The 14,484-nt window shown below is 46.1% G+C and overlaps 1 protein-coding gene across 1 annotated transcript; it reads right to left on the bottom strand.

Moving 5' to 3' along the window:
* Positions 1 to 12,924, bottom strand: MAPK15 (mitogen-activated protein kinase 15). Its single transcript, XM_074261800.1, has 14 exons — positions 12,636 to 12,924; positions 10,689 to 10,787; positions 10,536 to 10,565; positions 9,037 to 9,127; positions 8,769 to 8,899; positions 8,146 to 8,309; positions 7,742 to 7,881; positions 7,330 to 7,387; positions 3,961 to 4,098; positions 3,410 to 3,515; positions 2,598 to 2,835; positions 2,178 to 2,296; positions 823 to 954; positions 1 to 527 (listed from the first exon to the last, which is right to left on the bottom strand). Exons 1-14 carry the CDS (start codon positions 12,702 to 12,704, stop codon positions 306 to 308), a joined length of 1,737 nt encoding a protein of 578 aa, XP_074117901.1. The 5' UTR covers positions 12,705 to 12,924; the 3' UTR covers positions 1 to 305.
* Positions 12,925 to 14,484: the final 1,560 nt, after the last annotated feature.

Genomic DNA, 14,484 nt, shown 5'->3' with positions numbered 1-14,484 from the left:
TACAGAAAATCAGATACTTTATTTTTTAAAATGTTGATGTTTTTGGGAAGGGAAAAGGGGACAGACTCCCATGGGTGAGGCCAAACATTCTCTAAGCTAGAGATCCCATTGAGTGAGTCAGAGATGAGGGATCCTATGTATAGGGAATGTCTGAGTAAAGAAATAAAGGTTCAGAGGGTCATGGGAAGTCAGATGAGCGAAGTCCATAGGGTGAGGCAGGTTGGGGCTATCTCTGGGCAGATAGGGACTAGTCAAGGCTTGGAAAAAGTACTTAAGAGAAAAAGTTAGGTCGTCCCAGAAGGGAATCAGGACGGAGGTACGTGGGGGAGGGGATGAAGGGAGGAATAAGAGAGGGGCAGACCATACAGGGCTGACCTGCAGATGGTACCATAAGCCTGGGAATAGCCTCCCAGGGAGGCCTTGGCTGCCCCTATAGTCCCCTGGGAGGCAGAGGACTGGAACATCCTTCTTGCAGGACGAAGGAGAGGTCTAGCATCCTGAGTAGAGCCACGAGGCAGGCGAGGGACCTGGGAGAAAACAAGAATTGATGAGGAGAAAGCAAGTCAGCATCAGGAGTGGCTAGTTAATGCTGGGGAATGTCAGGAAGGGGATAGTGTATGCCAGGGATGAGATGACTAGTGTTAGGACGACAATCGGGATAATGAGATTTAGAGGGAGCAGGGACCCAAACTTATCTTGTAAGCAACTAAAAGTCAAAAAGGGTGAATGAGACTTGGTCAGATCTCATAGCAGAGCTGGGATCCACACTCAGGTTCTCAGGCTACTTAACACCTAGGGAGAGTCAGTGTCTGGTCTCCTCACCAGGCGGGTGCTTGTGGAAGTCATGACGCCCATCAGGGAGCTGTCTTTGCGCATGAGGGCCTGGTTGGTCACTGCAGCTGCGTGGGCAGTGAGGAAGCTGTTAGGCCCTGTCCATCTGAGGCCTGGCTTTTCCTAAAACAGAAGTGTCGACTCTTACTGGGTGCAGACAGGATTATTGCCCTGAGGTGAGCAATTGGATCCTGAAATGGGGCCCTGAAGGCTCCAGTAATGCTACAGAAAGGAGGAACAAAGGGAAGCCCAGAAGGTGGCTACAGAGGCCAGAGAGGGGAGATGGTCTGGAGGGGGTGTCCAGGGTCCCCGGATGCCTCAAGCTTCTTTCCTCCACTGTTCTTTCCACCTTCTCCCTGTGGTGCCATTCACTTTTATGCAGATGATTCCCAAACTTGCATCCCCAGCTTCAGTTTCTCTCCTAAGCCCCCAACTCTTATTTCCAAATACTTGCTGGACATCTCCACATAGATGTCCTTCAACTTGACATGTTTGGGACTGAAATCATCTTCCCTCCAAAACCTCCTTTTCTTAATTTCCCTAATTTTGTTGGTGATACCATCCTCCTCCTCCTCTCCCTTCTCCTCTTCCAGACCAACTCCTCCAAGTAATCTTGGACTTCATTATCCCCTCCCCCCATCACACCCAATCACTTTCCAAATCCTATTGATTCTACCTCTACTGCAGCTTCTACATTCATCTTTTGCTCACATCACAAGCACCTTAACATTCTTTTTCTGCTTTAAATCTCTCCTCCTACCATCCATCATCCAGATCTGACCACATCCCTTCCTTAACTAAAACCCTCCAGTGACTCCCTGTCATTCTGTAGGAGAAAGTATAGCTTTCTTAGCCTTGCCCTTAAGGCCCTGTTTGGTTAGGATCCCTCCACCTTTCTCATGTTCCCTTACACTCTTCCCTTTCACATACTTTACATTCTAGCTAAACTGGACTGCTTTGGATTAGACTTTAGTGCTGATTGACCCTCCCATGTCTATGTGTCTCATAAGTCATTCTCTCTTCCTAGAACAGAACACATTTTAATCCCAATCTCTACCTGCTATAGCCCTTGGTTCTGTGGAGACCTCACCCATTGTCATTTCCTCCATGAAGCCTTCTCTGCTGCCACCACTTAAGCCCAAATGGAAGTGATCTCTCCTTTCTTGGGTCTTACACTGATTTCAATTTGTTCCTCACTGACTGACCATGTCATGATGGTCAGATTATACTGTGAGTTCTCAGAGGGCAGGGAAGTCCTTCCCTTCTGTACTTTCCTAGTCTAGCAAAGCCCAGTTTAAGACATTGTACATAGCAGGTGTTAGCTGACAAGAAATGAATCAACTTACCCCAAGTGGGCCAGTCAGAGTACGAGTATCACCCCAACATGATTGTCGCCTCTTTCCTGAGAAACCTCGATGTTGTAGCCAGATGGAGGATGCTGGCCCCTGCCGGGGACCAAGGGTGTCTATGTTTGGGGTGGGGGGAAGGAGCACATCACGGTGAAGGTAAGGGTTTATACCTCTCTGAGGTCTAGAATTATAGTTGTGTGGGAATGGGTCAGGGGATCAAATACCATGTTGCGGTCAAGTGTTATAACATACATGGGAGAAGGGTGTTGAGTAAAATACTATGGATTCAGATCAAGCACAATACATTTGAAGGGTCAAGGAGTCACATGCCATTGGAGGTGAAGGTGGGATTCAGGGTCATACCACATAGCAAAATCAGCAGTCATATATTAGGAAATAGGGTCAGAGACCACATACCACGGCTGGGGGCAGGTTCACTCTGTGGCCTGGGTCCAGGGATTTGTGCTCGACGTTCCCTCAGGACGGAGGTTTGGGGTTGTTCCCCCAGAGCCTGGGCTGACTCAGAAGTATGGTTCTGCAGGAGGGGATCCTTCTGGGAGGGCAAGGGTACAGAGCTCGCCCGGGGAAGATCCCCCACTTCTCTCTGAATCTCCAGTCTTTGGAGCCGATTGTTGGCCCTTCGATCCAGGATCATCTAGAGGAAGAGGACATTTCAGAATCCCAAAGGGTAGCACTATTGGACAAGGGATAATCTGGGTTGAGGGGAATTCTAGGCTGAGGGAGTAATTTATGGTGTATAGAACATGAATTGAAGGATTTCCTGAATTGAGGGAATAATTAAGAGTGGGAGTGAGAATGTCATGGAAAGGAACTGATAATCAGGCAAGTCAAATTCTGTGGCTTGAGGTGAGGAGATACTAAAGTGTATTTAGAGAGAACTCATGAAAACACTTGGCAAGGAGATGACCAGGGGAATCCTAAGTAGCTCCATCCAGGTTCTGGGAGGGTATGTGTGTGTGTGTGTGTGTGTGTGTGTGTGTGTGTGTGTACGCACATGCGTGTGTGTGCACACATTCTGTGCAGGTATGTATGCAGGGCAGGCCATAGACAGTGCCTGTAAGTATCTGTGTGCACACACATGTGCAGGAGCTCACACATGTACGCACAATGCCAGGCACACATGCATATGCCTCCATAGGCGAGTGTACAGGGGTATATGCATGCCTGTGTATCTCTTAGAGAAAGAGGCAGAGGCTCCTGGAGGTCACCTTGTAAAGTCGGTTGCGATAGTCCACCACAGAGAGTTGTACACCATCATCCACAGGCAAGATTATTTCATACTCCAGGGCTGGTTCCTTGGCTGGACAGTGGAATCTAGGGTTAAGAGATCAGAGGGAAATTTAGAGGGAGATACTGTTGTCCCGGGAAGCCCTTCGTATACCCCATCTCTCCACTCACACATATGAGGGATATAGTTAAGACAGGTTCCCTCCAGGGACTTCTATGACCTCAGTCTTTTCTCCATCTTATCTTGCTGCTGCTGCCGGCCTCACAGGGAATCCCTAGGGATTCCTTTATCATCAGCTCATCAATTCCACATTTTCCACCCTCCCTCAATTTCTCCATTCCCCATTCCTGACCAATCCTGGCCTCCCTTCTCTCTTCCATCCCCGTCATCAGCCTATTTGGGAGCTTGTAAGTTTTGCCCTCTGTCTCTGGTCCCTCTCATTCTCTCCCCTCCTCAGCTCCACACTTCTGGCCTTCCCTTCCTGTTAGCCTCCCCTGGGGCCTCCCTCAACCACCCTTGCTCCCTCCCTACCTCCTCACATAGGGGTGCCTCAAAGCCTCCTCCGCTGTCAACCGCTTCTCTGGGTCAAATACTAGTAGTCGTTGCAACAGATCCAGAGCTTCAGGAGGAGTGGTTGGTGGGAGGCGGGAGTCCAGGGTCACTAGCTGCCTAGAGGCAAGTGCTGATCTCACCACATTTTGGTCACTCGTCATCCCAAATCTGGGAGCTCCACTGTCACTGTGCCCTCTAGCCCCAGACAGATCCGCTGCTGTGGCTATGGCAGCTCCACCCCAGGGATGTCAAACCGACCACAGTTCTATTGTGCACTGCTGCTTACAAAGTGCTTTTCTTACAACCACCTAAGATGTAGGCAGTGGAAGAATAGCTGACAAAATGAAGCTCAGAGTGGTGAAAGACCTTCATCTATGGTCTCATAGCTGATACATCTTGGGGTTCTCTTGGACCTAGGAATTCTAACTTGTTAAATGTATTCTTATTTGCTTGATGCAAAATAATAAAGCCTAAGAGATGTCTAAGGAGGAGGACCTGTAGTCCTTGGCTACTATTGGATACCAGAGATATTGGAATTGTGGTGAAGGTAGGAGTTGAGAAAAAGACTGGAAAAGGAAAAACAAGAGGCAGGATTAATTGGAGAAGAATTTGTAAGATTAAAAGCAAAAAGGAGGGAAGGAGAAAAGGCGAGAGCGAGGGAAAAGGAGGTAAAGAGAGAAGGGTGAAGGGAGTAAGGCAGGAGGGATGGATGATGGGTAGAGCAGAAGAGTGGGAAGGAGGGTAAGAAGGGAGAGAGGAAATAGAAAGGAAAAGACTCCTGGGGAATTTATGGAATACTGAAGGTGACAGATGCCAAGTGAATTTAGAATCTGCATCAGAAATCACATCACAAAAGTTGAGTTGAAAGGAACCTCAGAAGCTATCTAGTCCAGCCTCAGATTAAATGAAAACCTTTACAAAATATTTCACATGAAGTTAGCCAGCCTTGCCTTGAAGACAGTCTGAAGTGAGGGGGAGCCACTCTTTTCCAAGGCAGTCAATTCTACTTCAGTAGAACAGCTTTCATTGTTAGGAAGTTTTCCCTTTTGTTAAACCTAAAATTGCCTCTTAGTAACACCCCAATTCTTGCTAATTGTTCTCTGGAATCAAATTGAACAAACTGAATCCTTCTTCCTCATGAAAGTTTTAAAAATATCTAAGAACTATCATGTCTCTGCTGTTTTTTTCCTTTTTAAGCAAAATATTCCCAGTTATTTCAACTGATGCTACTATGGCAAAGTTCCAAGATCCTTCACCATCCTGCCTGTCTATTTTGGATTCTTTCCAGTTTATCAATATCCCAGAATTGAGCACAACATGTGCTCACAAGATGCAACTTGACCAGAGTCCAAAGGAATCATTTTCTCCTCAGTCTTGGACACTAAGTGTGTATTGATATAACTTCAGATAGTCTCTATACCTGTGCTTCCAGGTTACTACATCTCCTAGATCTTTTTTAGGTGAAATATTGTCTCCCCATTATCTTTCATATCTTATACTTAAAAAGTTGACTTTTTTCCCCAATAGAATATAAGCTTTACAAGGGCAAGGATTGTTTTATTTTTTGTTAGGGTATCCCCAGCACTTAGAACAGGGCATATAGTAAGTAGAGAATACATACATGTTATATTGAATTTGAATCTAAGTATAAATATTGACATCTCTTAAATTTCATCTTTTATTAGATTCCTGTATTCTGTCCCATCAATAGGAATCTCTCATATTTTTACATACTGCTGCTAGGTTATCTTCCTAAAAGTAAATGGAAATGTCCAGAACCAAGGGCATCCCGGATACCCTTATATGAGCTATGTCTAAAAGTGAGCATTCTCCTATCATTTATTCCCTAACATATACGTATATATTTAAACATGTTTTTATATTTCCTTAAGGCCATTTCCAGATCCTGTGCTGTTTCCTACCTCCTCTACACTGTTCTTTTACCGAGGATTCACAATATTTTTTGTTGCTGTTGAAAGAGGTTCTCAGAACAAAAAAATTTGAAATGATTGCTATCATATTTTGGATGATAATAAGCATTATTATTAAAGACTGGGCTTGTTTTCATCTTAGCTATTTCTTGAATCTCTATATTTATAATACCTATGTTTCACCCTAGAGTTAATGAAGTTATTTGTTAACAGTTGAAATCTTACATCACAACATATATCATTTACTTGTTTTCCCTTCTTGTTAGAGAAATCACCTGTTTTTTATTTGTACCTTTAATATAAGCTCTCTAAACTGAATTACCTAGGATTTTCTGAAAGGATGTTTAAAGACCAGAATTCTTGTGCTAAATTGGGACATTTAGTTAAATATCAAGATCTGTACACCAGGAAAATCCTCTATGTAGCTGCTTGATGTAATACTGTTTCTAATGGATTTGATCACTAAACATAAGACTGAATTAATTTATTTCCTTTGATACACTCTATATTCCAGTCAAACTAAAGTGATCTTGACCTCTCCCACCTCCATGCATTATCACTGGCTCTCTACTAGAAAACGTTCTCTTTTCTCTTCTCTACTGATTAAAAATTCTCCTCCTTTGAGGTTTGATTGAGAAACCATCTTTCTCCAGGATTTTGGAGCTGTCTTTCATCAGATTTTACTTAAAAGTATTTTATTTAAATCTTCCCATTATTCTCAGTATATTCTTCCCTGTATACAGATAAATTGTAATAGGTATGGATCATCCTTGCAATAGATGTAACTTTTCAAGAACAGGGACAGGATAATTTCCTATCTTTATAACTCTTGTGTCTATTTAGCTCCTCACATGTATCAGATATTGAATACATGTAGAATTGTAATGGAAACATTTCTACATATAATTTATACTTCAGTATTCATTAATATTATAGTAAAATATAGTTGTGAATGATGGCAGGGTAAAACAGTGCTACCAAAAGAGGTATATTAAAAGGTTGGGGTGGAGGAAGTGGAGGAGGAGGATGGAGCTGAGGAGAAAAGGAAAAGAGGAGAAAGAGGAGGAAGAAGAGGAGTAGGAAGAGGCTGTGACCTCCATGTCAGGGCTTTGGAGGATAAAGCATCCTTCTTTTGATACTCTGCATAGTGGGTAGTGAAAAGTTATCCAGAACTGGTGGCAGCAATCCAACTGGGGATCTTTTACTTGAGAAATGCCATGAGATACCTTGTTTCATCAAAGTTTCTTACCAATACCGCCTAATTTCTGAGATCATTTTGGCCTTTACTCAGAAAACATTGTGCCCAATGTTTAGAATTACTTTCCATATTAGAACCAAGTGACTGATCCCAACATATTAAGAAGATAAAAGCAGCATTAGTCCTGCCTAAACCCCTTCCCTTCAGACCCACACTTACCGGGGGCCCATGCGCTGGAGGACACAAGCACTGTACTCTGAGCCAATGGCCAGGAAGTCTGGGTATAGAGAGCAGAAGGTAGTAGCATGAAATAGAACAAACAGATGGATGGGGGTTCAAAAGTGGTCCTGGGGGAAATCACCTCCTCTGGCCGAGGGGAGAATAGTCATTCTCCCTGGTCATTCTCACCCACACTAGAGGGGCTAGGGTGACTCCCCCACCCCCAACTGTCAATCATCCTCATTTACTCTAGCTGGGTCCAGAAAGGGCAGTTCCTTGTTCAATCTCACCCTCTCAGACCACAAAAGGTCTAGAAAGGACAGGGAGATATCCAGCTACTTGGTGATTGTGTGCTAATATGGTGGAAACACCATTCAGGGCTGGAATGACTATCTCTTCAGCTAGTGCTCACCCTCTTTGTTTGGGGCTGGGATGGCTGCCAGGATTAGCTCAAGCTGGTTGAGGGTAGAAGTTCCTGGGAACAAAGGTCTCCCAAGCAGCATCTCCCCCAGGATACAGCCCAAGCTCCACATGTCCACACCCTGTGTGTACCTGCAGGGTCAGGGGGTAAAGACATGCCTAGAATGAGGGAGGAAGATATGGTAAGGATGGGATTGTTGGAGGAGTGGAAGTGGGGAGATGAAGGCATGCCTGGGATTGGTGGAAGGGAGAGGAGATGAGTTCTAAACCAAGGTAGGGGGGAGGAAATGCTAGTAGGAAGACAGAAGGATCTTTAGGGCTCAGTATGAAAGTTGCTGTTCGCCTCTCTATCCCCGTTTTCCTGGTGTTTCACCCTTCTCCAGGTTTCCTCATTACCGGTGTGAAGACAACAGGATTTCTGGGGCTCGGTACCAGCGTGTGGCCACATATTCTGTTAGGGCTGGGTTCCCTGGTTCTTCATGAAGTTGACTCAGGGAGCGTGCAAGGCCAAAGTCACAGAGTTTTACACAACAGTCAGCATCCAGAAGAACATTGGAGGGCTACAGGACGAGAGAAGGTTAAGGATCTTGGGTGTATATGTGAAAGTTGGGAAAACTGTTATAATGTTTTGGGGGAGATATGAGGACCAAAGGAATAATAATCAGCACTTTTTCAGGGTGAAATGGGTACCTTGAGATTGAAGATGAGGATCCTAGGAAAAAGTGAGTTTGATAGGATGGTGTGAAAATCTTGATGGGAGAAACAATAGATTGATGTATGTTTGTGAATTTTTAGAGTAGTGTCTTAATTCTGAGTTGCTAGGAAAAATCTAGAATGTTATATTACAGGAAATGTTATCCCTTTTTTTTTTTTTTTTTGGGTTAAGTGTAAGGACTCTACATTAGGAGTCAGTGAGGATTCTGAAGGAATCAGTAATATGGGGGACTGATGAAGCAGGTGCCAGCAAGAAGAAGAGGGAGAAGGTGGAAAGAAATGGATAGGACCTGGGGGGAGTTCACCTTTTGGTCTCTGTGGATGACATTCCCTGAGTGAATGAATTTAGTTGCACGCAGAAGCTGGTAAAGGATGTAACATTTATGAATATCCTTCAGCAGGTTCCCTTTCCGGATGACAGAATGCAGGTCTGTGTCTGCAGGGGAAATACGGGGCTCAGTGGTCAGGGGAGCGGGAGTTTGGGGAATGGGATAATGAGATAATGTTAAAACATAAAGATTCATCCACCTATGTATACAAATTCAGGGCATGAGGGAAAGGGAAGTCACTCACCCATGGATTCAAATACTAGGTAAATGTCCCTGTCATTTTCTGCCCTGATGACATTCAGAAGCCGGATGATGTTGGGGTGATTATCAAACTCCTGAGGGTGAAAAGTCACAAATCAGCAAGAGCTATATAAAGGCTTGGCTGACACTGACCTGGTGGTCCAGAAGGGGCAAGGAGCAAGTCAATTAGGAGTCTTCCTTGGTTCCAGTCTTTGTCACTCTTGAGGCCCCTTGTTCCTGTGAGTAGTCTCTAATAGAGTTTGAAGAGAATCTATAAACTGAATATGTGAAGTACAGAATCATACAATCTCAGAGTGGGAAGGAATCTTAAACATCATCTAGTCTCATCTAAAAAGTATTACCTTCTACAACAAGGGTGTTAAACTCAAATAGAAACAGGAACTACTAATCTGTACATAAGGATCCATGTAGATTGCATATTTGCTGAGTTTTGAATGTTAATGTTGTCTATGTTTTATTGTATATTTTTATTTTTATTTATATTGTATATTTAAATATTTCCCAATTACCTTTTAATCTGGTTGGGACCACAAGAGTGTTATGGTTCATTTATGGTCTACTGGTGGCTTCTGCTCTAAGAAATGCCCACTAAGCATTTCTATTACCTGAATGAAGAGGAAGGATCACTCCTAGGGCAGCTCATATCACTTTTGAACAATTTTAATTGTTAGGATATTTTTTTCTTATGTTAAACTAGGATCTGTTTCTCAAATATTTCTACTTAATTCCTATTTCTTTTTTTTTTCTGGAACTGAGTTAAAGAACTCTACTTCCTTACTCATATACTACTTCTCAAATACTTGAAAGCAAAGGATCATGTGCCAGCTTTTTCTTTTGCAGGCCAAACATTCCCATTTCCTTCAGACAATCCTGAAATGATACGATTTCTGATATCATCATTCAAGTTGCCTTTTTCTGTGCTCCAATTTTGTCAATATCCCATGAAAATGTGATGTCCAGAACTGAACATTGTTATTCCATCTCAATGATGTGGCTAAGGTTCTCATTTTTGATTCTCTTAATATGACTTAAGATCTCATTTGCATATATGATTGATGATATATCATTGATGAGTATGAAAGCTTCCCATGTCTTCTTCATATGAATTTATATCCAGACTTTGTTGCATGTAGCTGCTAAATGGATTCTTCTAAAGCACAGTGGTTGTCAAGTAAAATCTGGCAGTTGTACACATCATCAAGGGAATATTTATTGGATTAGATGGTCACTGAGAACTCTAATTCTGAAATTTTGTGATTCCAGATTCTCATGGAAGCAGTGACATCTCCCTCCCTACACTACATTTCCCCTTGAGAGGTTTCTGATATAGGAGTGAGTCTGATTAGGTACAGATAAATCTGAACCACTGGACAGAGTACCCACATCAGTGAAATCACAAGTTCATCCATGTAAGCATGAACCTGGACAGTATTTATGTGTCTAAGGAGTCCTGTCAGCATGAGGCTAGGCCATGTCGCTTACCTGGAGAAACGTGATTTCTCTGAATGTTCTCTGTAATAAAACACAAAGGGTATTGCTAGTGGTATGTGGTGTTATTGATCTCACTTCCCCAACACGGCTGTCCCTTCTACCATGATCTTTCCCTCCCTTCCAAATATCCATTAGTCCCTTCACCTGTGCATCTGTCTTGTTTCTGAAGGCATCAAAGATCTTCTTGATGGCCACGATTTCCCCTGTCCTTCGATCTACAGCTTTCCAAACGATGCCATAGGCCTGAGAGAGCAGAAACCATGCCTTTTCCTTTCCATAGAACCTGGAAGGTAGGGTGGCCAGGTCCTAACCCAACCAGGACGGTCTCATCCCTGACCTGTGTCCTCTCCACAACCTGATGCTGGTTGTGGGACTTCTGAGAATCCGTTCCTCACCTCTTCTCTAACAATTCCTACCATAACTGTTCTTCAGCTCCCAACTCTAGTTTGTCCTGGCTCAAAAAGCCAGGGTTAGTTTCAGGATTTAGCCAGAGACCTCCCCAGCCAAGGTGTATCTAAGGGAGACATAACCCTAAGTATGTAGAGATCCAATGGGGTAAAATCGGCCTGTGATATACATTACACAACTCTTAGTTGCAGTTTTTTCCACTGGGGGGAAAAAAAAAAGCCTAAACTTGACACTAATCTGCTTTCTTGTCTCAATGTCTTGTTTCCCCTCTTTTGAACTGAGCAGTGCTGGGTTTCCCTTCAGACCAGGGGTTCCCCTCCCAGAAGAGCCCGTTCTCCTCTCACAGACTTCCTGAGAGCACATCCTGAGAAGAGACAAGCCAGACGTCCTCCTGAGGGCCAGGCCCAGGGGCTCCTAAGGGCAGAGCCCCAAGTTTCTTCAGATCGTCCAAGCAGTGCTTGGAATCCGCCTCCTGCAGGGGGCTCCCTATCCACTGTTGATGGGGGCTCTCTAAGGGTAGGAATCTCCCAAGGACCAGAGGACCCTTCGGTACAGCTGAGGCCTTTAAGCCCTGAGTCCACAGAGTCCCAAGGCTGTTACCCCCTTCAGTAACAAGCTCCCTGAATTTTCTATATTCCCTCTGCTTCTGGAAGGCAAGAGTATGCCCCTCCTCTTAGAAGAGGGTGGCCGCTGGGCCTTTCACAGACCAGAGGCTCCTTAAGAGGGCGGGGAGGGAGGTGGGAATGGCATCTTTCTTTTATACCAGGGTCTCCTTAGCAGATCCCAGGGTCCCCTCCAGACAAGAGGCTCAGAGAGACAGGAGCTCACTGAGGATGGGGGTCCCAAGCCCTGCTCAGAGTAGATCCTTGAGGGGGGGGAAAAGGAAGAGGGGAGAAGAGTGTTTTCTCAGAAAGCCTGTATCCGCGGGGCCAGGGCCTGAGTCTCTCCAAGATCAAAGAGCCCTTTGATAACATGAATTTCCTCCAGGAGGGAAGAGGGGGCCCCCAGTTCCCCTTGGACCATGAGGCTCCACGAGGACAGAGATGTGTCTCTCCTCAGATAGGGGGCTCCCCAGGGCGGGGCCCGAGCTCCCCTCAGACATCACGAGGACAGAGATGTGTCTCTCCTCAGATAGGGGGCTCCCCAGGGCGGGGCCCGAGCTCCCCTCAGGACATCACGAGGAGGGGGGGCGTGTCTCTCCTCAGATAGGGGGCTCCCCAGGGCGGGGCCGGAGCTCCCCTCAGACATCACGAGGACAGAGCTGTGTCTCTCCTCAGATAGGGGGCTCCCCAGGGCGGGGCCGAGCTCCCCTCAGGACATCACGAGGAGGGGGGGCGCGTCTCTCCTCAGATAGGGGGCTCCCCAGGGCGGGACCGAGCTCCCCTCAGGACATCACGAGGAGGGGGGGCGCGTCTCTCCTCAGATAGGGGGCTCCCCAGGGCGGGGCCCGAGCTCCCCTCAGGACATCACGAGGAGGGGGGGCGTGTCTCTCCTCAGACACGGGGTCCCCTCTGGGCGGGCTCTTGGCGCTCATCAGATCTTGGGGCCCCTGAGGAGGGGAGGGGGTGTCTCCTCGGACAGGAGACTCCACCCTGGGTCCCCCAGACCGCAGGGTCTTCGGAAGGAAAAGGCGGCTGGTCTTTCCACATACACCAGGCGCTCCCTCAGAACCGGGTCTCTCACCCCCTTCCCCAGCCGCCGCTTGATGAGGTAGCGCTGGCACACGTGTTCGTCCACCTCGACTGAACTCATGGCCGAAGACACCCCGCTTCCTGAGATTCCTCCGCTTCCGATCAGGACCCCAGTTTCTCACTCCTTTCCTTTCCTCAGAGGCAGCTGTTGAACTCGTTGCTGTGGAAACCAGAGGCGATGCTGCGCTTGCGCAGACGCCTGCGCCTCTGAGCCAATCCGAGGACCGTGCGCGGGGGAGCCTGGCCCTTTCCTCCAGTTTGGCCCAGTCCTCTTTCTCTTCTCGGACTTGACTTCCGGAAGCGCCAGGGCCCATCCCATGGGGGCGTGGGCTAAAGTTAGCCACGCCCCACGACTCGCCTTCCAGGCTCCGCCCTCGTGCTCGTGCCTCTCCCCTGCGTCCAATAGTCTTCTCTGCCCCTTACTATTAAGTCCGGATGTAGAACTGAGGTTTCTGAGAATTTCCTTGTTTTCTTTTTCCTCACCGATTGGTTCCCATTATTTCTGCAGGCTCACTATTAGTTATCCTGCCCTTCCTTAATCGACATTGTCGAAAAATTGAGGGCTGGAAGGTTTGAAATTAGGGGAGGAAAATGAGACTCAAAGATTCAAATTCTAGGGGGTGAGCATGCGCGTTGTTAGGTCGCCATATTTGTACAGGCGGGTGTACACCTAAACCACTGAGCAAAATAGTGAGCCTGAGTCAGCTGTTCTTGGGAACCTATTTCCCTTTTAAAATAATAATAAAACAACTAGCATTTATAAATTTATATATTCTCTTAATCCGCACAACAAACCCTGGAGGTAGGGGCTGTTATCCCCATTTCACAGTTGAGGAAATGGTTAGGCGCCTCCCTAACCAAGGTTGTGCAGCTCGTAATTGAGTTTAGGCCTTCCTGATTTCCCTGCTGTCCGCGCGCCACTTGTAATTCACTAGATCTCAGTATAAAACGATCAATTTCATGTGTTACCCAATCGATGTGATGGCAAACTGGAGTCCGCCACGTGGAATATGGGCGGGCTTGTGGGTGCATTTTTCACAGAACACAGGGGAGCTGACGGAGACTCGGGGCTGGACAAGGAGACCTAAGCATCATTTGCACAGGGATGATCACTGAAACCGAGGATCTTCACATGAAGTAATTTAGAGGGAGGTGATGAGAAGGTCCGAGCCCTGTGGGACATCAACGTTCAGCAAGCGTGACACGTGTGAAGGTCTAGCAAACTGCACGGAGAAGAAAGAAGAGAGAAGAAAGTGTTAAGGCAAAGAGCATAGGGAACCATGTCAGAGGCTGCAGAGAAGTCAAGGATGAAGACTGGCAGTTTGGGGATCCTTCATAACCTTGGCAGTTTGCACTGAGGAATGAAGTTGGAAGTCAGACTGCAAAAGATGAGAGTAAGAAAAAAGGAAGAAAGCTTTCCCAGGAGTTTGTCAATAAAAGGAGAGTTCTAGAATGATAGCTGCTGGGGAGGGTGGATCGAGTTTGGTCATGCTCTGAGGCCGCCATGTCTGTTGTAGGCAGACTAGGGACTAAATAGCAGTGAGAGAGGAGAGTAATGAGGCCAGACGGGATCGGGAATCTCCTGGGAAATAGCACTTGTTCACTGAGGGGTTTCTGCATGTGTGAAGGCATCTGAGTGATGTGAGGGGAGGAACGAGGGAAAAAAGAGAGCTGGCTCTGGATAATGGCAAATATTTGTTTATTTATTGCTTCAAAATGCCTCAAAGGCCAGGTTCTTATCTGAGAGGGAGGGGCTAGAGAAGGTTTAAGGAGAGATGAAAAGCTATGTCAGTAAGTGGGATATGATTAGCTTAAGAAGGTCTAGAAGGATCACCCTGCCG

Source organism: Sminthopsis crassicaudata, chromosome 1, assembly GCF_048593235.1.
Source record: "Sminthopsis crassicaudata isolate SCR6 chromosome 1, ASM4859323v1, whole genome shotgun sequence".
In the NCBI taxonomy this organism is placed as follows: domain Eukaryota; kingdom Metazoa; phylum Chordata; class Mammalia; order Dasyuromorphia; family Dasyuridae; genus Sminthopsis; species Sminthopsis crassicaudata.
This window is presented reverse-complemented; position numbering and strand designations above follow the sequence as displayed.

Bases quoted from the DNA above. Each gene is read 5' to 3' on its own strand.
- MAPK15 (XM_074261800.1), bottom strand. From the start codon at position 12,704: ATGAGTTCAGTCGAGGTGGACGAACACGTGTGCCAGCGCTACCTCATC. The intron at 9,128-10,535 runs GTAAGCGACATG...TTTCACCCTCAG, and splicing joins GAGAAATCACGTTTCTCCAG to GAGTTTGATAATCACCCCAA. The intron at 7,388-7,741 runs GTGAGCACTAGC...CTCTATACCCAG, and splicing joins CCCAGCCCCAAACAAAGAGG to ACTTCCTGGCCATTGGCTCA.